The 21,326-nt window shown below is 56.9% G+C and overlaps 1 protein-coding gene and 1 long non-coding RNA gene across 2 annotated transcripts; one reads left to right on the top strand and one right to left on the bottom strand.

Annotated features, from left to right (window-relative positions):
* On the bottom strand, window positions 1-6,203 carry HJV (hemojuvelin BMP co-receptor). Its single transcript, XM_075175944.1, is given in 8 exon segments — window positions 1-624; window positions 1,158-1,660; window positions 2,771-2,932; window positions 4,876-4,963; window positions 4,965-5,006; window positions 5,009-5,215; window positions 5,596-5,710; window positions 6,127-6,203. Coding segments are annotated over 8 exon segments (1,818 nt in total).
* Window positions 6,204-8,580: 2,377 nt separating this feature from the next.
* LOC142073523 (uncharacterized) lies at window positions 8,581-21,326 on the top strand. The gene is made up of 7 exons (XR_012670416.1): window positions 8,581-10,378; window positions 10,833-10,947; window positions 15,740-15,929; window positions 16,368-16,437; window positions 17,105-17,192; window positions 19,791-19,978; window positions 20,441-21,326. It is a non-coding gene; the product is annotated as an uncharacterized LOC142073523 (long non-coding RNA).

Genomic DNA, 21,326 nt, shown 5'->3' with positions numbered 1-21,326 from the left:
TTAAAAGTGCAACAAAACAGCCCGAAGACCAGAGGTGAGGAGGAGGAGGGGGAGGAAGGAAGAAGAGACGCGCGGGCAGCCTGCCCCAGCCTGGAAGATGTGCAGTTTCTCAGCGTTGGGAAGGAAGACCCTGGCATCCTCCAGGGCTCCATGAGCCGCCATCGTGAAGTTGGCATCCCCCGAGGTCACCACGTCGAAGACACACGACTGGAAGTAGACGTCCTCCACGGGCAGCATCTCCTTGCAGAGCGCCCGAGCCGTCTCGGCCGCCACGCGGCCACGGCAGCACTCGCTGCGGGAGATGCGCTGGCTGCGGGGGCAGCCGCCCACGCAGAGCTGCAGGTCTTGCTCCTCCGTGAAGGCGCGTGCCACCTCCTCGGCTGCCCGGATGGAGAAGGAGAGCTGGCGGCCGGCCTGACGGACGGCGATGGTGGTGCCGATGTACTCCGCACGGATCTCCACGTGTCGCCCAGGGCTGCGCTCCCGGATAGCCAAGCTGCTCCCGCCCGGCCTCTCGCCTCCGTTCACCGAGCCGTCCTCGAAGGCTGCCGGGAGGTTGTCTATCTCAGCCTGGTAGACCTTCTGGTCGATGCATTCCTTCATGTTCTTGAAGATGATGGTGAGCTGCAGAGAGCAGATCAGAGGGGGTTTGCTCTGACTTGCCGGGCGTGAGAGCAGCGGCCGTGTCCCCACCCCAGGAATCAGCTATCTAGGGGAGGGCAAAGCAGATCGCACACGTCTGCCTCACCGATGCATCCCCCTCTGCCCCAAACCATCTCTCCCACATTGCTGCAGTCCTTTGGGGAAAACAGCAATGCTTCCTTCTTTCCTTCCTTTGTTTCCTTCTTTCTTTAATACCGTTTAAGCAACTGAAAACTGAGACGGAGCCAAGCCCGGATAGACTGCATGCAGGTGACCCACGGACCACAGTAACCCATCCCCGGGCAGCAATGGGAGCGTTTGCAGGTCTCTTTGGTCCCCTCAGGGACCTTCATCCCACTTGTTCCTGCAGACCTTCATTCCTGATCCCACGTGGGTTTAGCTGAAGCTATTGCTGCTCTCCCCAGCCATTTTAGGCAGTGCAGGGAGTGCCCTAAGCCGTTGCTGCATCTCGGAGGTGCATGGGTTTGCTGCCAAGCCCTATGCACGAGCGTTACCTTGCTAGTGACCGTAGCGTTGGACCCCTTCGCCACCGGAGAGCTGGTTGCTTGCACAAACAAGTAGTCATTGTCCAAGAGAGGCCAGGAGCCCTCCACTCGGCAAGTGTGGAAGTCATCATGGAAAGTGCGGATATGGGGGTCCCCGAAAGCTGCGCAGTGCTGGTAGCTGGGGGGCTGGCCGTGCTTGTAGAGAAAACTCTTCTCGTAGTTGCAGATATCGAGAGACTCGAAGCCCTGATGGTTGGGGGCCGGGGGCCGGGGTCGGGGCGGTGATGTGGGACCCTCTTTGGAGCAGTTGTTCTGGATCATGAGGTCCTCGATGCCGTGGACGGCGGAGTGGTAGGCCAGGTCGCCCCGGCACGTGCGAGCCGTCTTGCGGGTGCAGTGGGAGTAGGAGCGGAGGGCGTTGCAGTACGCCGCGTTCCTGTTGGAGCCACGCAGGTTGAGGGTGGCAGCCACGTATTCCGAGTTGCAGCGCAGGATCTTGCACTGGGAAAAAACTGGGAGAGACGGGACGGCCCGGGGCATCCCAGTAGAGCTGTAGGAGTGGGGAAGGGCAGCCCCTTCTCCTCCCACCACCTCCCACCATCTGGCCCACTCCAGATCTCAGGACGGAGACACTTTCTGGAAGCACTTATCTCCCTGTATTAATGAAAGCAGTGGCCAGTTTAAATGCCCTGCTTCTTAGGTGCCTGAGGGGAATGAACCCAGGGTTGCCTGCTGCAGAAACAGGCTGGAGCCCGGTGCGGAGGGCAGTCACGGGGCCGAAGGGGTGTCCTGAAGCAACTGGGATGTGAGGTTGTACCTGGGGCATGAGCACTACCAAGAGCCAGTTGTGACTGTGGCCCTGGGACATGGCTCAGACGGAGACCCTTCGCCCCAGGGCTTGCCGGGGAACAAACGGGAATTTCTGAGCTGGGAAACCCCTTCTTCCCATTTCAACCTTGGCCGGGCCGTGCAATGGCTTTTTCATGCTAGGCTTGACTGCACCAAGGACATCCTGCCCCTCAAACGCGATTTCTCCGTGCTGCAGAAGGCAGTGCCATGTGCTGCAGCTCCAGGAGAGCTAACGAACTCACCCCAGCAGGGATCATTTAGCTCATTAAGCAGAGGGGTTATAAAGGATAGCAGCCCTTGCAGTAGATGAATGCAAGCTGGGCTGGGCAAGGTGCTGGGCAATGAATTCAGGTTTTGCAGGATGCAGCTCTCCCAGTAGATTGTCTGGAAGGAAAGCGAGGGACCGAGTGATGGATGCGGCTGGTGCCTTTCACTGGAAGACCTTGGACTTTGGCTGTGCCCTGCTGTCCCTGTCTTATCCTGGGAGATAATAGAGCTTTTAAGGGCTCTCCCAAGGGGAACAGCCTGCTGCAGGAAGCAGGGGGATGCTCTCCTGGCTGAGGCTACCCTGGTAGGGGCAGGTGATGGTGTGGGAATGCTGCCCTTCCCTCTGGCTGTGGTGGGCCAAGGGCACGCTGATCCTGCCTGAGCCTTATGGCTGCGATGAGAGAGTCTTCTGCTAGCTCCAGTCACCTCCCGGGAGCTCTGCCATGGCTGTGCCCGCCCATGGGTATCCTTGCCTGGGATATGGCTCTGCCCATGCAGTTCCTTACCATGCCTGCAGAAGAGGAGGAGGAAGAGCGCTCGAAGGAAGAAGCCGGGGTTTTCCAGCTGCCCTGGGCTCTTACTGCAGGCAGGTTTCCCCATTCCAATCCATGCAGAGCCTGGGGGGTTGCTCACCCGCTGGCTTGTCTTGGCTTCATTCAGCAGGTCCCCTAGAAGCAAAGAGGAGGTGGGATCTGAGAGGCGCCAGCAAACGTAGGTACGGAGCTGCCAGCATCCAGGCAGCTGCCAAACATGGCCCCGCAGGGCTTGGCTGCACTGCTGCCTCTCGGGGGGAGGCAAGCTTTTGAGCAAAATCCCGCAGGGTTTGGTTTTTCAACTGCTTTCAACCACTACAGCTCTCATTTTCCACCCTGAGGCAGCTGCACTGTGTTGTTCAGTGTGTCAAAAAGTTAAAGCTTCCAGCTGCCCTTGGAGAGGATCAGTGAGCTCCAGGGGCTCGAAGAGACTTCACGGCAGGGGTGCGAGCAGCCGATGAGTGTGAAGAGGACCCAAACTGTCCTACACGTCAGGTGCAGCGTGGGCTGCCTCTGGCCTGCTGCTGTCCCCACCAAAAGGAAGGTTTGGAGCACAGCATCCAAGGGGATAGGCACTGAAAAGCCAAATTATAAGCGCGACTGCCATGACGTCCACAGCCTGCACCATCGGGTGATACCAGCACCTCCTGCTCCACCAAAAACCTGCGTCCAGGTTCCCTCAAAGCTGGGAATCGCGCTCTCAGCCACGTTCCACCTTTCCCCCTTGCTGCACCAGCTCTGGCTGCTCCCTGGGTGCTGAGGGGCTCGAGCTGGCTGGAAGCGGGGGGCAAGCAGCTGCATGCATCCAGACAGTGGGCTGCGGCAGGAGGAGGGGCAGCCACAGAAGAAATTTAACTTCCCTTGTGCTTCATCAGGGCTGGGGATTTGAGTCCTTGGTGGGTTATTTTAACAGCTGGTTATTAGTCACTTTTTAGTCAAATAGCCTTTTGCAAAGATCCTTTTGAAACTGCTGTAAGTGAAATCAGTATTTTTTTTTTTTTCCCTCCCCTTTAGCTCGCGTGAGGTGCCAGTTGCCAGAGACTGATGCTCACGGTGATGTGTCTGTGCCTGGTACCCTGGGCAGCCCAAGGAGTTGATATTACTGACACTGCGATTGCTAGTAAGTGTAAGCAGCAACCGGCGGGGGGAGAAGAGACTGAATTCTCCTCTTTTTCTCAAAAAAGGAGAAATCACAGCCCTACCAGCTCCGTCTAGCACCTTTCAGCTCCCTTTGTCATGGCTGCAGCCATCAAAGAACCGCCGTTAGTTGTACTGGCTGGCACGGTGACGTAGCTGAGTGCTGGCGGCCCCCCGTGTTCCTCTGCCAGCTGGATTAATGGCTAATGGGGCAGATGTCTGGAGCAAAAACATGCTTCAGACCTGCTGGCGATGCTCTGGCTGCCAGCTGCTCTTGGCAGCGAGGACAAACTGAGCCGACCATGATAGACGGGGGGAAAGAGGTCTCTGCAGCCCTGGGGCATGGGGACACGAGACCCAGTACTGGGAACTGGGAACCAGGCTCGTATTTGGTGTGTACTGGTGAGCGAGGTTCAAGCAGACTGTGTGCTCCAGTCCTCCTCCGACGGCCGGCACTTGCTCTGTCATATCTCACCCTATCTGGTTTGACCAGGCTAAGCATCTTTCTTGGGGCTCACAGGAGCACTACCCCCCAAAATCCCCTGGAGGTGGTGACACGGAGGGGACCTGGCGCAACGCTTAGCAGATAAACAGCTGGTTAATGTGTAGTAGAGAAGCGTGGCCCTGGCCGGGGCAAGGAGAGGCCCTGCCATGGGTCCTGCAAGCAGCAGGACTTTCTTTGGGACGTCCTGACCCCAATGGCGTTAGGAGAAAGGCAGAGGCAGCAGTTAGAGATGCTCTGCAAGCCCAAGGGGATGCCATCCGTGAGGGATGGATGGTTTCTGGTTGTGCCAGGCAGGGCAGCGAGGGGCACCCCAGTCCTCCCCGTTTGGGACCACCTGCACGTGGGACCGGACCCTGGAGCACCTCTGGGTGCCAGTGCCAATGTCCTGCTCCTCGGACCCCCGTCCCTGCCCTTGCTTTGCTGCAGCCTCACTCACCTGCATCAGCCTCCTCCGGAGACGAGCTGGCTCCCAGTGCAGGGAGCTCCTTCCCTGGTGGACACACGGGCTGGCTTGTCCTTGTCACCCAGCTCTACCCCAAGTGACAGCCAGAGAGATCCATGGGATGACTGCTGGGAAAATGCCAACCTCAGTCCTGGGCACCTCCATGGCCTCGCAGCCGGATAAAATCCAGGGTGCTGGTGCGGAAAGCCCAGCCGGAGGCACGGGGAGCAGACCCCACGGCAGGGCACCGCAGTCCCTGCTCTTCCTCCCGGGCTACCTTTGCTCCGTCCTCTTCCCCCCCCAGGGCAGAGGATGGGTGTTGAAATAGATCCGCCTAAATTTAGACAGGCTAAAACCCAGCCAAGAACAACAAGCGGAGGGGGCAGAGGGAGACGGTGTGTGGCAAGGGAGGTCAGAGGAGGAGGCGGGAGCCCCCAGACCCCGCTAGCTGGGTGATGCTGCTCGTATGGGGTCACGTCACCCGTGGGGTGCAGCACAGGCTGCCGGAGCTGGCTGCCTTGGAGCTACCTGGTTTTCCTTCCTCGGGTGATATTGCAACCCCTGCTGGCACCCCTGTGGAGTGAATCCCGGTGGAAAAGCACTGTGCTTTTCCCTGTGGGATGTATCCCCACAGGGAATACTTTTTAAGCCACGTTTCTTGTAGCTTCCCCTCCAGGGACACAGCCGAGTCCTGAACACAAATATGGCACAGGCCAAAGGTGGCCGGTCTCCCCAGGGGTTGATGAACGCCAGGCCGTGCCGGCCGGGTTCCCGAAAGCCCACCTGCAGGGGCCAGGGTGCAGAGAGCGGCTGCAGAACCCCCCCATTCCTGCAGGGAGGAGAAACGGAGGGGAAATGTCCACATCAGGCTTTCCCAGAGGTGTCCATTTAGGATCCCTGGCAGTTATGGCTGGGGGGCAGGGGTTGAAAGTAGGTCCCTCAGTGCCCCCAGCACCCACAACCCCCTTTGGGAAGCCATTCAGAAAAGCCTCCTAAACCCAATTCCTGCTGTTTTCCAGGTCTTGCTCTTCACGGCAGGGAGCGAAGCCTTGCAGACCTGCAGCACCCGCTGGAGTCTCGTGCCAACCTGAGCCCAGGAGAGCCGAGGAGCAGCAGGGCTTAACCAAACCCCTCTAGGTACTGCCATGCCCTTCCCGGGGGAATCGCTCCCGACTTCCGCAGCGCACCTCTAGACCACTTTAGGTTGTTCAGGGATGGGGGGGAAAAAGGGTTTCCCCCACCGACCCTCTCCTCTCCTGCTCTGACCCCGACGTGAGCTCTCCTGCAGCGTGAACCATGCAGGCAGTGCTGGGGTGGGTCATGGCAGCTGCTGAACTGCTCTTCACCCAGGGAATTGGGGAAAAAAGTGGCTGCTTACTGCAGAACAAGCTTAAATCTACAGCCGGGCTCTTACTCTAAGTGTAACAGTAACATCTTCCTTGGGGGCAATGGATAGAGGAAAGGAAAACAAAGGATAAATTCCAGCTTGGGTTCAAATCCTGGTGGGGATTTACATCAGCAGCCACTAGAGGAGGAAGGTTTTAGATGCCCATGTTTCTTTTTTCTTTTTTTTTTTTGCTCCAGGGGTGCATGGAGGCTTTGCAGCTCTCTTCCCTGCCCAGTATTTATGCTCTGGGTCTCTGTTACCTGGTAACAAGGGATAACCAGGGAGTGGAAAAAATCTTGTTTAAAAAAAATAAGACCCATATCCTAGTGTAGCCTCCCAAGGTCCGCCCTGGCCATGCCGCGGGCTCCTGGTATCCTCCCCATCTGCTGCTGTAGGCTTCCCCGCAGCGAGCCCCCGGCACGGGGAGGCGCAGACACCCACCGAGAGAATCGGTTACACGCGGGGCGGGCAGGTGGGAATTCTTCTGGAACAGCAGACGGTACCATCTGGGCTCGGCGAGAGCGGCGGCCTCTCGGCATCCCACCCACCCGCTTCGCTTGGACAAGGGAGGGGAAACTTCGAATGAAGAAACCAGACCGGGATATCCAGGTTGCTGCAGCCCAGAGGGCCGTGGGGTCCTTCCCCTGCCTCGCAGTGTTATGGGTGCACCTCCCTGGCGACGTGCCGGATCCTGGCCATGCCGTGAAACGCAGCCATCGATTGCTTTAATGCCGTCAGTGCGCAGCAGCTCTCCGAGCTGGGGGCTGCAGGCATATGTTGGGCTGAGGAGGCTGGGAATTTCTCCCGAGCTGGCAGCGAGTCACGGTACCAAGACAAAAGCATCTGTGATCAAACTGCTTCCGAAAGCCAACTCCCCCCCCCGCCCCTGCCCTTCCCACCAGCAAAATCAGCTGGAGGTTTTGGAAGCACAAAGCGCTGGATCCCACCAGCTGGATCACCAAATCCTGCCACCGAGGGGGCTGCAGAGCAGCTGGCCTCACCCAGACCCTCCTGCCTGAAAAGATGAGGCTTTCCCAAGCACTGCAATGCCCCAGGAGGGGGGAAGAGACCCTCATCGTGGCAGCTGCCTAATTTTTGGTGCAAAGCAGGTAACGTGCAGCTCTGCCTGTGAGCATTGCCCATGTGGATTGTCATCTGGAGCAATGTCATCCCTCCAAAGGTTGGCACAGCGTGGTCACAGCTCAGCTCCAGTCCCCATCTAGCCCAATCACTAACGCAACGGGTTTGGTGAGGGTTTGGTTAAACCCTAGTGCTTTGGAGATTTAATTTGCTCAGGGAGACCAGCCCCAGCTTGGCTCTGAGCTGGCATCAGCCGTGTCTGCAAAGCCACTGCCATCAGGAGCCCCGGGCCGAACCCAGCTGGGTTTGCACCCAAAATGGCCTGTGTGGATGGGGAAACTCAGCAAAACGTATGTAAAGAGGCATCAGGTCTCTAAGGAGCTCGTCTGCCTCCATCAGAGCTGTGGACAGGAGCAAACCCTTCTGCCACCCACCAGCATCGCTCCTGAACGCGGCTCGGTTAAGCCCCTGTCAGGGAGAGCTCTGCCAGCCTTTCCCGAGCATCCCTGGGCGAGCAGGATCAGCCAGGCTCCGGAGGTCGGAGGCAGGGGATGAGCCGAGCCGTGAGTGTCATCCCTGTGCTCCCCGGACCACGGCACAGCAGCCAGCATGCCCCAGGAGCTGCAGGGGAGAGCCGAGCTGCAAGGTTGGGATCAGAGTCAGAAGAGGAGCCTGGGGAAGGCAGGATTTGCCGGAGAGCTGGAGGAAAGGATTTCGCTTCTCTCCAGGTACAGACACAGCAGTGGACGGGCGGTTTGCACGGTGCCTGCTCAAACCCAAAGCATCCACCCTTCTTTCCAAGCCGTGCTTGGCATAAAGCCCCCATCCCTCCCTCCCCAAACCTCTGCTGAGGATCCCAGTGCTCCACTTACCCCAGCAAATGCCACTCCGACCAGCCACAGGACGGGCCACCAAATGCCCCGAGACCCTCCGGATGCGAATCCTGGTCCCCGGCGTGGGTTTGGCTCCGGGCAGGAGCCAGGAGGGAATCACGGCTGTTAACGCCCCGGGCTCAGTGCGGAGGGAGCAGAAAACAGCTGAACTTTACGACAGCCTGATCCGTCACCGCGAGCTGGAGGAGAGGGGGCTAAGTTGACGCTTTAAAAATAGCCAGTAGTATTTTTGATCCCGAAAGCCGGATTCCAGTGGGGAGGGGAAGGGCAAAAGGAGGGAGAGCCGAAGGCTTCCCAACTGCGGACTTCCAATCTGTGGGCAGAGCAAACTGTGTGAGATGGACTCGGGGTCCTGGCTGGACCACTCGGAGCTACTGATCTCGGGGGTTTCTCCAGGCTCTGGGAAAAACGAGCGGGTTGGGAATGCAAAGCACTGCTGGAAATTCAAGGCAGGCTCCTCTTGCAGCAGCACCTGCCTCCTCGAGCACCCGGCCTGGGCACCTTCCCCCGGCACGGCAGGGCTGGGAGCGAAGGGCCTCTGCCTGCAGGCAACTGCTCAACTGCTCTTCTCCCGGCTCTGCAAGGAGGGAGATGGAAAAACCGATGAAGATGCAGGTCTGGAGTCAAGTTAAACTCTTCTTCCAGGTTTCTCCAGCCCGGAGCTTTCCCTCTCCCCTGCGTGGGGAGCTCCTGGAGAAGAGCAGATGCTGGGAGGACCAGAAATCTTGGTGCTACATCTGGAGAGGGAAGATCTCGAGAAGGTCAGGGAAGAATCAGGGAGCTGTATCCTTCAACCGCCCTACTTGAAGGTGTGACCCAGGTCCCACGGCCCTCTCCAGCCACGGGACAGCACATCCACGCGGGGCTGGCATCCCTCGGCTGCCTCCGGAGGAAAACCATCCATCCCGCTCCCCTGCCCTTGCCTGGGCGCTGCTCGGAGACGCTCCGGAGATGCTGACGTGCAGATAAATCACCAGCCCCAAGCACCTGCTGCGGGGCCGGGCAGCTGCAGGGCAGGGAAGCGGGGGCTGCAGCGGGGCTAAAAAAAGATGGGAGCAGATGGAGCCGGACGCAGCCCCTTTGCCACCGCTTTGCGGCGGGACCGGCAGGTCTCCCCTGCCCTGTTCGGTCTCCACCGAGCATTGCCACCGTGCATGGTGGTGGCGGTGCCCAGCGCACGCAGCTGGGCTGCTGGGGACCACCAGCAAGCTCATGCAGCCATTGCTCTGCCTCCCTGTGCCTCAGTTTCCCCATCAGTTAAAATGCAGCATCCTGGTGTCCACGTAATGTGGTAGGAGAAGAAAGTCTGGGTTCTGTGGGGCTTCGCTTGCGAGGATGTCACTGGGTGCGTACGGACCCTCCGGGCACTGGTGGGAGCCCAGCCCCTGCACCCCCAGCCCTGCTGGGTGCAGGATGCGGCCGGGCGCCTGGAGCTGGCTCTGGGGACGCGGGGACAGCAGGCGAGCGGGGACACGGCACCACGAGGTGGCAGCAGCACTTTGCGAGTGGCAGCGGGGCTTGCGGGGGGGGCGGTGGGCTGCCAGCCCCATCCCTGCCTGCCCCGGCTCCCTTCCCCTGCCTGCTCCGCTGCCCGCCTGCCTGAAAGGAGGGGAGGGAGGGCAGCCCGGGGGCTGCAGGAGAGAGAGGTCCCAGCTCAGCATCACAGCAGTCCGGGGACCAGCGGGTTTGGTGTCCACACCGAAGGACCCTCGGTTTCCACTCCGTGCCTCGGTTTCCCCGCTCCTGCTTGCACTTCACCCGTGGGGTCCCCGAGGCCGAGCTCGCTCCATCACACTGCAGCCAACTAACGGGTAAAACGAGAACGAGGGACTTGGAAAAGCCCACCCCAGGGGTCCCTTGGAGGCTGTCCCACCCTCCCCAAACCCTGGGGCACCCGTGCTGCCCCGGGTCCCCTGCGCTCCCTCACCGGCTCCAAGCTGGTGGCAAATCTGGGCTTCCTCTACCCTCAGATGGGGACGCCTTGCTTCCACGGCCGTGAGGTGGAGAGGCTTTGGCTCGGCACGGATGGATTAGCAAAGAGCCGGGGAATCGCTTCTGTGGGTTTGCTCCCGTAAACGAGAATAATGTCCTTTCCCAGGAGCCACTCTGCCCCTTTCCAGGCCTCCAAAATGCTCCGGTGAGGGATTTTAAATGACCTTTCGGTTGCCTTTAGCAGAGGTCTGGGGAGAAGAGAAGATGGGCTGGATGGGGGGAACCTTCAGGGAATGGTTTTTCCTTGCTCCCGAGCAGGAGAAGGAAATGAGCTCCCAGCTGAGCTCCCACCGGTGCCAGCTCAGCCCAAGAATACCTGGAAATGGTTGGGTTCGAAAGGGGAAAAAACCAATCTTCAATTTATGGGCTTGTTTAGGAAGGGAAATAGAGAAATGTCCCCCCCAACACGAGGGGGATCGGAAACCGCAATAAATCAGCCAGAGACTTTTCAAATTTGGTGTAATTGTGTGGCTGCGACACAGGGTTCGAGGGGGTTTCCTCTCTGAGTTGGGGGGGGGGGGGTTTGGCTGGGAAGGGAGGAAGAAATCAGGGGTTCCCGGTGCCCCCGCTGACCTGCTGAACTTCGCTTTGCAAACCAGGTTCCTGCCAAGGCGACCGAAACCCTCGGCCAGGCTCACCGGCAGGAGCGATCCGGCACGGCTGCCTCGCCAGGAGATGCTCCTGCAGCCTTCGCCGCCTCCTCTCCCCTCCCAGGTAACGTGGGGACCAGAGCAAAGCCCACAGGGGGAAAACATGGCTCCCACACGCGTGTGCGGTGCATGTGGTCCGTGCGTGGCGTGACCTTTCCTCGCCGTGCTGCTGCTTGCGTGATGTTACACATAAATATCTGTACAAAAGCATCGGTGTTTCAGAAACACCCAGCGTGAGCGATGTGCGAAACGCCCGGCTCGCTGGCGTGTGTAAGCGTGGGCATGGCACGTGTAAGCGTGAGCATAGCGTGTTCGTGTGGGCTTGTGCAGAGGCAGGCGTGTACGGAGAGGTGCCGCGTCGCAATGCCTGCTGCCTGCGGCGGCGGAGGAGCGGGAGGGCACGCGTGGGCTTTGCAGGTGCCGGCGGCACGGGCCTCGCTCCTGCCAAACCCTCGGCACGTGGGTTTAACCTCACGCTGCGGCGCCGGTGCTGCTCCCCGTCACCCACCCCGCAGCATCCTTCACCCAGCCGTTTCGGAAGAGGGGGTTGTCCAAACCAAGGACCTCGAGGTTTCTGTTCCACGTTAGCGGATTAAAACCCCCATCTCTGTGGCAGACACATCTAAAGGGAAAATCTCTCTCGGGGTTGAACCTGCAGAGTTTGCGATTTACCCTACAATCAGGCAGGGTGTCTCCTTCGCGACGTTGGAGCTCGCCAGCAGCAAAGGGGCCCGTAGCACCGAAAGGCGTGAATCCCCGGAGATTAGAGGGTTGGGTTTTGGTGGTTTGGTTGGTTTTTTTTTTTTTTTTTTTCCCCTCCACAATGCCATTCAGGGCCTGGAAAGGCTGTCCCCGTCCCCTCGACCCAGTCCAGCTCTCCAGCACGGCTATGCAAATCGGGCAGTGCTTTTGCAGGCAACGTTAGGACTCGGATGAGCAGGAGCTCCCCGGGGTAAGGCACCGGGGCTATTTTAAGTGAGGCAAAACGAGGGAGGGCTGGTTAATTAATTTCTGTGATTAACTAAGAGTTTGTCAGCGCAATAGTCTTGGTTTTACTCTGCTTGGTTTTTGCAGCCGGGAATTATTTATTTTTAAACAGTGTTGGGAGGGGGGAGCGTTTCTTTTTCTGTCTCCGAATATTTCCAGCAAGAAAGTTGTTAATCTCCAGCTGATATTTAGCCTGGGGAGGGAAATGAGTGTGTCCAGCCGCGTGGGAATGAACAGCTTCAAATGCTGCTGCGTTAGCTGGCGGGCGAACCCGTGCAGCTCCGGTGTGAGAAGCAGAGCACGGCTGCTTGGCGTTCACGGGAGAAATCCTAACGGGATCCTACCAGGAGCTCTCCCACTTCCAGCAGCGAAGTCAGTGCTGGTGGCAAATTGCTGTCCCGGCCGGCAGCGAAGCCGGCGCGGCCGCAGCCGTGACTTCCCAGCTGCCTCGCAAACTTTTCATCCATTCCCTCGGTGGAAATGCTCACCCGCAATTTTCTGGTTTCTCTTATTTTTCCATTTAAAAATCAAGAGGAGGGAAATTGTGGCAACTGATTGTTTTGGCGAAAGCATCCTTGCTGGTTTTCCGGGCGCAGGGGTGGGGGGGAACGTCCCCGTGCCAGGACGCGTTTCCTTTGTACTTCCCTAAAGCGGGAGGCGAGGGGTTAATATGGAAAGGATCGAATAGACGTGGCCCATCCGTCAGGATCCCCCCTGATGGACCTTGGGCTGGTTGGTTATTTTTAATTTAATAGACTTGTCAATCAGCGCCCGCTCGCTGGCCTGCCAGCCCACCGCCTCTCGCTTCGGCCAAGGCTGGGGTGTCAGCTGGCAGGCACCAAAAATCCACCTCAGCCAGAAATTAATAATAATAATAATAATAATAATAATAACAATATCATCACTGGCAGGGCAATGTGCAAGCGGGGAAGAGGTGGGGAGAGCACGACAACCCCTTGGTTTGCATCCGTTGGTCGTCTTTCCTGGGGTTTTGTGGGTTTTTTTTTCCTCGTGTTTTGTGTGGCTTTTCCTTACCAAAGGAAAAAAAAAATAGTGGTTTAAGGGATGTTTAAGCTCTTGAGAGGCTGGAGGAGGCTGTGTTGATCCCCCCACAAAGGAAAACAAGTGAAAGAGAGGGGGAAAAAAAAAAAAGCCATGTGGCTCTTTGTGAAAGGAATTAAATGGGTCCCAGAGGCTGCGGGTGCTGGGATAGAAACGGGTGCCGATGGGAGCCCTCAGAAAGAGGACGCTGAAAAAAGAGAGCTGCGGATACAAAAGCAACAGGCTGGGGAAGGGAGATGCGCTGGGACGCTGCCGGCCGGAGCAGCAGCCTCCCGGGTCACCGCTGCGGTGCTCCCGGGGACGTGAGCCCCGGGGCCGAGGCACGGGACTGGGGTGCAGCTGGATGCCGGTGCCGGGCAGCGCGCGCTGCCTGTAGGGCAACCCTGTGAAACCTCCTCTGTGCCCGGCACCGGCTTGCCCTTCCTACGCATCTTTTCACCTGGGTCTTTGCTAGTTCGGAGGAGGAATTAAAAATACTGAAGAAAAGCATGCCGACACTGTTACAATGGGAAAAGCTGTCTTTAGGATGCTTTATTTTTTTGCCACGCTCTAGGCAAATCCCGAAGGTGATCCTGCAGCGGTGCAGGGAATGGGGACCCTCCTCCTCTGCCGGGGTCGCGGTCTTGACGCGTCTCCCGGGCTCCCCAGACGCGCGGCTGCACCGAAGCGGGGGCGAACCCGCCGGCGTCAAAGGAGCCGCCCCAGATTGACGCTGTTCAACTAAGCTTTTCGGCTAGCGTTGTCCCTCTGCCTTTTTAAAATGCGAATAACGTGGTAAAAAAGCAAAGAGGGAGAACAACCCTGTGCCCGCGAGCACCGTGCTTCGCCGCCGCGCCCGGCGCTCGCCACGGCAGGTTGGGAAACCAGTTTGGAAAGCATCCTCCCGTTGCATCACCACTTATTTTCCCTTTCTCCTCTCTGCATCCATCGCTGTCGCCAACCTTGAGGTTAGACCCTGTTGGCTTTTCATTTCTGTGGAGGGGGAAATAAATTAATTAAATAAATTAAATTTTATAGAGCCATACGTGCGTTTCAACCAGCCTTGCTGTGCAACAGCTGCTCTGAGCCAAGGTATCTCGTAAAAGAAACACCCCCAAATAGGTTGCGTTGGATTTGAATTAATCATCTCCTTGGTTTTGCCTTTGTGAGAGATTTTTTAATGCAATCAGGTCTTCCAGAAAATGGACAATAACAAAGCGCGGTAAATATATTGTCCGATGACCACAAAACAAATGCTGTCAGGAAAATGGAATGAAGGCTTGAAAAATGGGATTTTGGAAGGAAATATTGAGCTGGCATCAAAACCAGCGTTGTTTTCGCAGAGCAAGGGAAGCGAGTCTTCCTTAGGACTGCTTGGGGGCAGAAGAAAAGTTCCCCAAACCCTTGAAAAGTTTGGATTTGGGCTGACTTTGCTGGCTGGAGCTTTTGCCACTGAAAATATTTGGGAAGTCCCCTTCTAAACTGATACAAATAATTGAGTCCCAAATCACCGTGAAGACACAAAGGAGTTTTATTTCGGGGTGGACACGAATATATCTTCATTTCCTCCCCAAAATGTATTGCAGAATACGTTCAACATCCTCTGACGCTGCCGTCTGCATTTTTAATTCCTCTGCTTTTGGTCTCCTGGCTGTTTTTCCCAGGAGGGGACCCGTCTCCCCCGGGGAATCCTGCTCCCTCGCCTCCCTCCGTCTCCCCCTCGGCAGGTCCTTGCTCTCTCCGGGGACGGCAGTTTCTCTCCGACAGCATCCCTCACTTGCCGTTCCCAGGAGCTCTTTTACACCCCACAAAGACCCTCCCTCAGCTTCAATTTTTTTTTTTTTTTGCAAAAAGCCCTTTTTGTGGCGCCTTCTCAGGGACCTGAATTAAATCCCGTGTTTAGCAAACGGGGCGGTGGGATTGAATGTTCAATGGCTACAGCATCGCTCGTAAGGATGATGCAAATGCTGCGGGTATAAAAGATCCTTATTCCAGGGATATCATAGCAAAAAATACTGACTTGTAATGTCCTTTACACTGATTACATCCAAAGCTTTCTGGTTTTTTAACTAAATTTATTTGCAGCAATACTGATCCATTGCTTGCATAGGGTCCGGGGAAGTTTAAGAAGTAATTGTAAAAGCCTCAGCTTTTATAACAAATTATAAAAGCTTTTCTAACAAATTATGAAAGCCTCAACTATTTACTGCAGGGAAAATAGAGGCATTTTTAAAGACAGTTGAAAATTTCGTAAGCATGTTCCTATTAGGAAGATCACCTTGTCTGCTCGGTGAGCATATTGGATCCACTAAATCCACCTCCACCCCCTTTCCACCCCCCCAGATCCCCATTCCTGCGGGTGGAGGAGACCCCGAGCCAGCCGTGGCAGGTGAATTTATGCGGGATTTGAGCCGGATAAGAGACCCGAGTGCCGCGGAGGAGCTCGCCCGAAACCCGTGCCCGTTCTGCGCTGGCTGAAGGCTCTTTTTCAGGGTTTTTATCCTTGTGCTGCGCTGATTTGCACCCTGTGTGGCCCTTTACATCGCCTAGGAAGCCAATTGCGGTGGGTTTTACACCTCTGCTTGTTCCTCAGGTGGCAATGAGTGCACACAGCGTGGAGAGTCCTGAAGTGCAGTTTCAATACAGAGCTTTCAGCTTTGTTAAAGACATGCTAAATACCCCTGGGCACACAAGGAATTGCCAGGCGCTGGAGAATAGAGCTGGTTTGTTCTGGAGGGCATTATCCAGCCTCAATTGCTTTTATTTTTTTTGAATCCTACTTAATAGTATTAATCTGCAAGTATCTTTTCTGCTCTTTTCCGAGGTAGCCGCGCAGGCACGCCGGGCTGGAGAACGCGCTGCTGCTTTCCTTCGAGGAATAGGCAAAGTTGCCTCAACATTTGCAGAAAATGCTGTTGACTATTGCAAAGGGAAAAGTTAAAGGCTGGGGACGGCGGAGGGAGCTGGGAGCGAGCGGGGAACACGCAGCCTGCGAAACTTGGGCTGCCGCTGGACACGGTGAGCTATAAACCCATAAACCCCAGCTTTACTGGCGCTACCTCACCCCATGCCCTGCGTTTTGGGGAAAAAAATAACAGAACAAGTCCAAGCCAACCCTCCGGTTAGTTTTTTTAGACATAAATTTGGAAGCTAAAAGCGACAAGGGGTGACTTAATGTATTTTTTTTTTAAAAGCATCCCCACGTTTGCTTAATCAACGTTTGCTTTTGGCTTGTGCTGGAGCAACACGGAGGAAAAATAAATTCCTTGGGGTAAAAGCAGCTCTCTGCCGCAGTATTAGAAGCACAAAGGTGTCGGCAACACGGCATAGATGAGATTTGTTTAAGACTCCTCTGAGCCTTTTAAACCACAAATTAATGAACTTGAGACCGACGCAATATTGATGGTAATCTTTCCTTTTGAATTTGCTTACTTGTTCTTTCGTTTTCCTGCTCAGTGCTTGCTGAGTCTGACAAGGGCTCCTCGCTCTGCGCCGGCTCAGAGGGGAAAGGTTACGGTGCAGCAAGGTGGGTTTGAAATAATTTCTTACCAACACATCATTTCGCTGGGAAAAATGCGTCGGCATCGGTGGGCTCCCACGGGGAGAGCGGAGAAGGGAGCTGCTCGTTTGGGGGCTTTTCCAGGGCAAAAAAAAAAAAAAAGGACTCGCTCCCATTGCTGGGGAGGATTATCGGGTTCAATTCCTCTTTCCCCTTTTTCCCTGCTTTTGCACTTAGAAAAATAAGGGTGAACCAGCAGTCCTGCAGCTTGGAGGCTGTTCAGGGGGATGTGCAGGCTCCAGATAAATATCTGTATTTTTTTCACCTGTTGTTATCTCAAAATATCTGGGAAGAGCCAGGACTTAAAGCTGGTGGCATCCTCTAACAGCCCGCTCTGAGCCGCTGCTCCTCTTTGTAAATTCAGAGTCCGTCCCTCCAAGCCCAAAGAAGTGATGTATTCCTGTCCTTATTTTATAGAAATTTTATAGATTTCCTATAATCAACTTCGCTGGCTTTTGCTAAAGGTTACTTTTTGATTTTTAAACAGAAGAAAGAAATGGATTTAGCCCTCCTGGATTTAAATAAAAGGTGTCAGGACTTTTGGGGCACAAAACAGGAGAATGAGAAGGCGGGTTTGCAGCCACAATTATCTAAATTACCTGAATTATCTGAATTATCCTTACGTCTCCCGCAGGACAAGACACCCGGCTAGAGAGGCTGAGCTGGGACCACCAAAATAGCACGGGGAGGGGAGAGAAAACCCAACCGATGGCAGAAGCGGGGTAAGGATTCAGCGATGGAAGACAGGGATGTTATCGATCGCTGTTTTGGTGCTGCTCCGGGGATGTGGTACCCCACGATGTGGCACTCGGGGATGGAGTTGTCTCTCCGTCTCCTGGATCCGGCCCTTCATCTGGGCAGAGGAAGGTCTCAGCCTCTCCCTGCTGAAATGCCTGCGCTGGGGAAGCGTCCGAGGGACAGCGTTCCCCAAATGCCTCTTAAAATCCCTATTTCTCCCCCTCGGTTGAATCTAACCGCCCTCAGCTTCATCCTTCAGATAGTACCACTATTAATTATCCCACAAACGAAATCTTTTTAGGACCATCCTCATCCTCATGGAAAGATTTGCGGTTTGCTTCGCGCAGGCAGGGCTGGAGGGCAAAATAGGAAATTTCTTGCTTTATAATCAAATCCCTCCTTTTTAATATAAATAAGTAACTGTCCTGGAGAGCCGAGCAAGTTTGCAGCCTGTGGTTTTACGGAGGAAACGCATCTTAGAAGCAGTAAAAGTAGTATTTTATGGAGCAGAGAAAGCAAACTGGATTTGGGGAAGAGGCTGCAGCGATGCTGGTCCAGACCCGTGACGGGTGTCCGTGGAAAACAGTCGCTGCCGTAACTTTTCCTAATGCAAGTGGGAAAGGTCAGCACTGGCCGTGCTCTCGCCCCGCTGCCGGCAGCAGGGGGATGTCCCATCCCCGTGTCTGCCGGGGGCTGAAGCTTCCCCTTCTCTTTTTTTTTTGGGGTGCCGGAGCTTGGAGCAGGTGGGATTTCTCCCCAAAGCGCTCCTGGGAAGCAAGTTAAGAGCTGGAAAATAGGCAGGGCAATTTCTGGCTGGAGAGAGGAATGCTTAAAAAAAATCGGCCTCTGTATCCATCCTGCTCTAACAGGTCCCCGAAAAATTTTGGGGGTTAAAACCCTCCCTCTGAATCACGGGGAAGCTGCAGCCCCAGCCAGGACCCCGGCTCCTGGGGCTGCGTGCAATTTTCTGCAGGATCTTTAGGGGGGTTACGGGGAATTTTGCCCATGCCCGGAGCCGCTTGTGGAGCAGGGGAAACTGAGGCACGGAGCGAGGCGGTGACACCCTCAGCGCCTGGTGCAAAGCCCGTCTGCCAAAGCAGACCGCCTCCAGGTGGGGACACCCACCCAAGGTCATGGGGACACCCAAGGTCATGGGGACACCCAAGGTCACGGCCTTGATGCCTTCAGCGCACCCCAAACCAGCCCCATCACCCCAGGGTGGTCTCCATCCACCCCAGGGCCCCCAGCCCCGCTCGGCCCCACCGCCGGCGGCCCCATGGCGGGGACAAGCCGGTCGCGGCGCCCCGGGAGGCGGAGGGGAGCCCCCACGCAGCCGCCGCGGGGCCGCGCCGTGTGAATTAACCAACTTTGTTTTCCACCAAGGCTTTTCCCTTAATAGCCGTCCCCCTCCCCCTCGCTTTTGCCGGCGTTTGAGGAGAAGTGAGGCGTGAGAGATCCTTTGGAATAATGAGGTGTAATTAGCCCTGGCAGCTCTTATCTTCCACCCCCCCCCTTCAATTAGAGTGAAATAAAAAAAAAAAAAAAGGCAAGAAACGGGGTTGGGAGGAATAAAAAGGGAAGAAAAGGAAGGTGGGGAGGGAGGGAAGCGAGGAAAAGTTGGACGCCTTGTCCGGCTCTGTCCTTCTGGGCCGGTCCTGGTCCCTGTGGATGGGGGATGCTGGCTCCATCCCGCTTTGTGTGGCTGCTGCCGCGGTGGGGAGGTTTTCCCCGTGCCTCAGTTTCCCTCAGCCCTGCCAGCAGCCTGAACAGCGGCGGGGGCGGCCAGTTGCGGTCACTGACCCGCCGGGGTACCAAAACCAACCCCTGCAGCGGGGAAGGGGCATCGTTAGGGGTGGCGTGGATGAAACCAGACCGTTGAGCCCCGAGCATCCTTCGAGCCCCGAGCATCTGCCAGGGCGGTCCAGGCAGCCCCGGCACGGGCAGGAGCTCCTTTTTTCCCACCCGGTCACCGGTTTCTAACCCTGACTTTGATTCCCGTGTGCCACATCAGGTTGCCGGTACACGAGGGAGGTGGGAAAAGCCACCACGAGCGGGACCCGGGTGCAACGGGGCTGTTTTTGGGCCATTCCATCCCTCCCGGCTCATCCCCGCATCCCCCCCCGCATCCCCGACACCTCCCGGCCCCCGACGCTGCTCCTGCCCCGCTGCCATTCCCGCTCGGCCCTTGATCTTTCGTACCCGTGACCCTGATCTTCAGGCTGACAGGCTGATGGATGGGCAGCGCCCCGGTGATTTACGACGTCCTTTAATATTTGGCAAAGCGGCCGAAAGCCCCGGGCAGCCGACGGAGCTGGGTGGGGGGGAGACGGCCGGGAGATTTGTCAACCTTTGAGCCGGGGAGGCGGGGAGGGAGGAAAGTGCCCTGTCTGTCCGCAGTGATTTATACACAATCGCCGTGATTAAATTGGCCTTAGCTAATGATAACTAACTAGTCAGGGGCTGACCTTTCTCTGACAATGGAAGGGGGCCGGGAGCCACGCTGCTGCGGGGTGTCTAATGGGGATGTTTCTTCAGCCAAGACACCACTTTTTTTTTTAATATCGCTCTCTTTTTTCCTTTAGAAATGGTTTCTCAGCCGGCCCCGCGTACAGAAGATGCAGGACGCCGCGTCTCCCCGCACCCCGGGGTCTCGCCCCCGCCGCACGTCGCCTCTCCGGGCTCCATCAGCCGGGGCCGCATCGGTGCGGCCACGGCCGGGTGCCACGGCCCTGGAGGGACCCGGGTGCCGGGACCGGGAGGGCTGAAGCAAGTGGGTCTGATGGTTTTTATCTGGGGAGGACTTGAAATATGTTTCCAGTGGGAAACCTCACCCGTAGCCAAGCTAAACGGGGTCCCAGGGGGCTGCGCTGGAGCCCTCAAGCCTGAAATGTCCTGGTTTTCCAGGAATGCCGTGTTGTCCACCCATCCCTCCTTCCCCAGATCCCTCCCTCCCTCCCTCTCTCTTCTCCTCCACCTCTTTCACCGTTCACCCCCATCTCTCCCCATGCCGCAGAGCCCCTTGTCTCCCTGCCAGGCTATGACGGGGTATTTGAAATGACCAGAAATGGGCTTTTTTGCTTTAAAACACCTTTTGCCTCCTCTGCTTGCCCTAAACAAACCCACATCCATGGAAATGGCCCTGACCACCTCCAGGCTGAGGTTTCACTGCTCAGCCCAGATTTTTCCCACTGGGACTCTTTACACAGGTTTGGTTTTTTTGGGTCCATTTCAGACGCGTGTGTTGGTGTCACCGCATCCAAAGTTTTCCCTGTCCGGGAAGGACGTCGCTGGCTCGCCGTGGCCTGGAGAGACGCTGGAGAGACGCGCCGGTGCCCAGAGTTTACGGTAAAAGGGAGTAAAATCCTTTGGGGACTGGGACGGGTGTCTCGGTGTGTGCCGCCCCGGCTGTGCCGCGCCGCGCCGAGCCCCCGGCCGCGTTCACCCTCCCCGCCCTGACGTCTTGACACGCGGATAAAAGCCGGGCTGAAGGGACGATTTCACGGAGATTAACCTCGCGCGCTGCGCTGGGGCCGCCGCTGCCCTCGACACCGCGTCCCCCGTGTATCAAAGGCGGATTACAGATATATTAGCCCCGCCACCGGTTTTATTAGCGACGGTTTGTCACGTGGAGGGGGGACGGCCAAGGGCAGGGGACGGAGGAGCCCAGCCACCCTCTGGGAACCGGGAGCATCACCAGAGAGGCTTTAATTGAATTTTTGGGAGGGGACGCGGGCTGGGGTCAGTGTTTTCTGCCTGGTCCTGGTACAGCCTGGCTTCCCAAGATTTGTGGTGCCGATGCCTGTGATGCCCGCGGCGAGGGAGAGGGGAAGCCTTCGGCCTCACCGTAGGCAGGGCTGCCCCGGGCTGGATTAGAGAGATTGGATACAAAAAAAATAATCACTCGGATGGCTTCTGCAGGGGATGGAGATGGCGGTCGTGTCCCGACCGGGCGCATCCCTCCCCATCCCGTGCAAAATCTCCCCCAGGCTGGAGGATCTCGCCTCCTTGCCCCCAAACCGACGCCTTCAAACCCCGAGCATCCCCGTGCGGCACCGGGGCACCCAGCCCCGAGGGCGCTCAGGCGGATGCCGGGATGCCCGGCATCGATGCAAGGAGGC

This window comes from Calonectris borealis, chromosome 29 (genome assembly GCF_964195595.1).
Source record: "Calonectris borealis chromosome 29, bCalBor7.hap1.2, whole genome shotgun sequence".
In the NCBI taxonomy this organism is placed as follows: domain Eukaryota; kingdom Metazoa; phylum Chordata; class Aves; order Procellariiformes; family Procellariidae; genus Calonectris; species Calonectris borealis.
The sequence above is the reverse complement of the archived record's forward strand: the minus strand, read 5'-3'. Positions and strand labels throughout refer to the sequence as shown.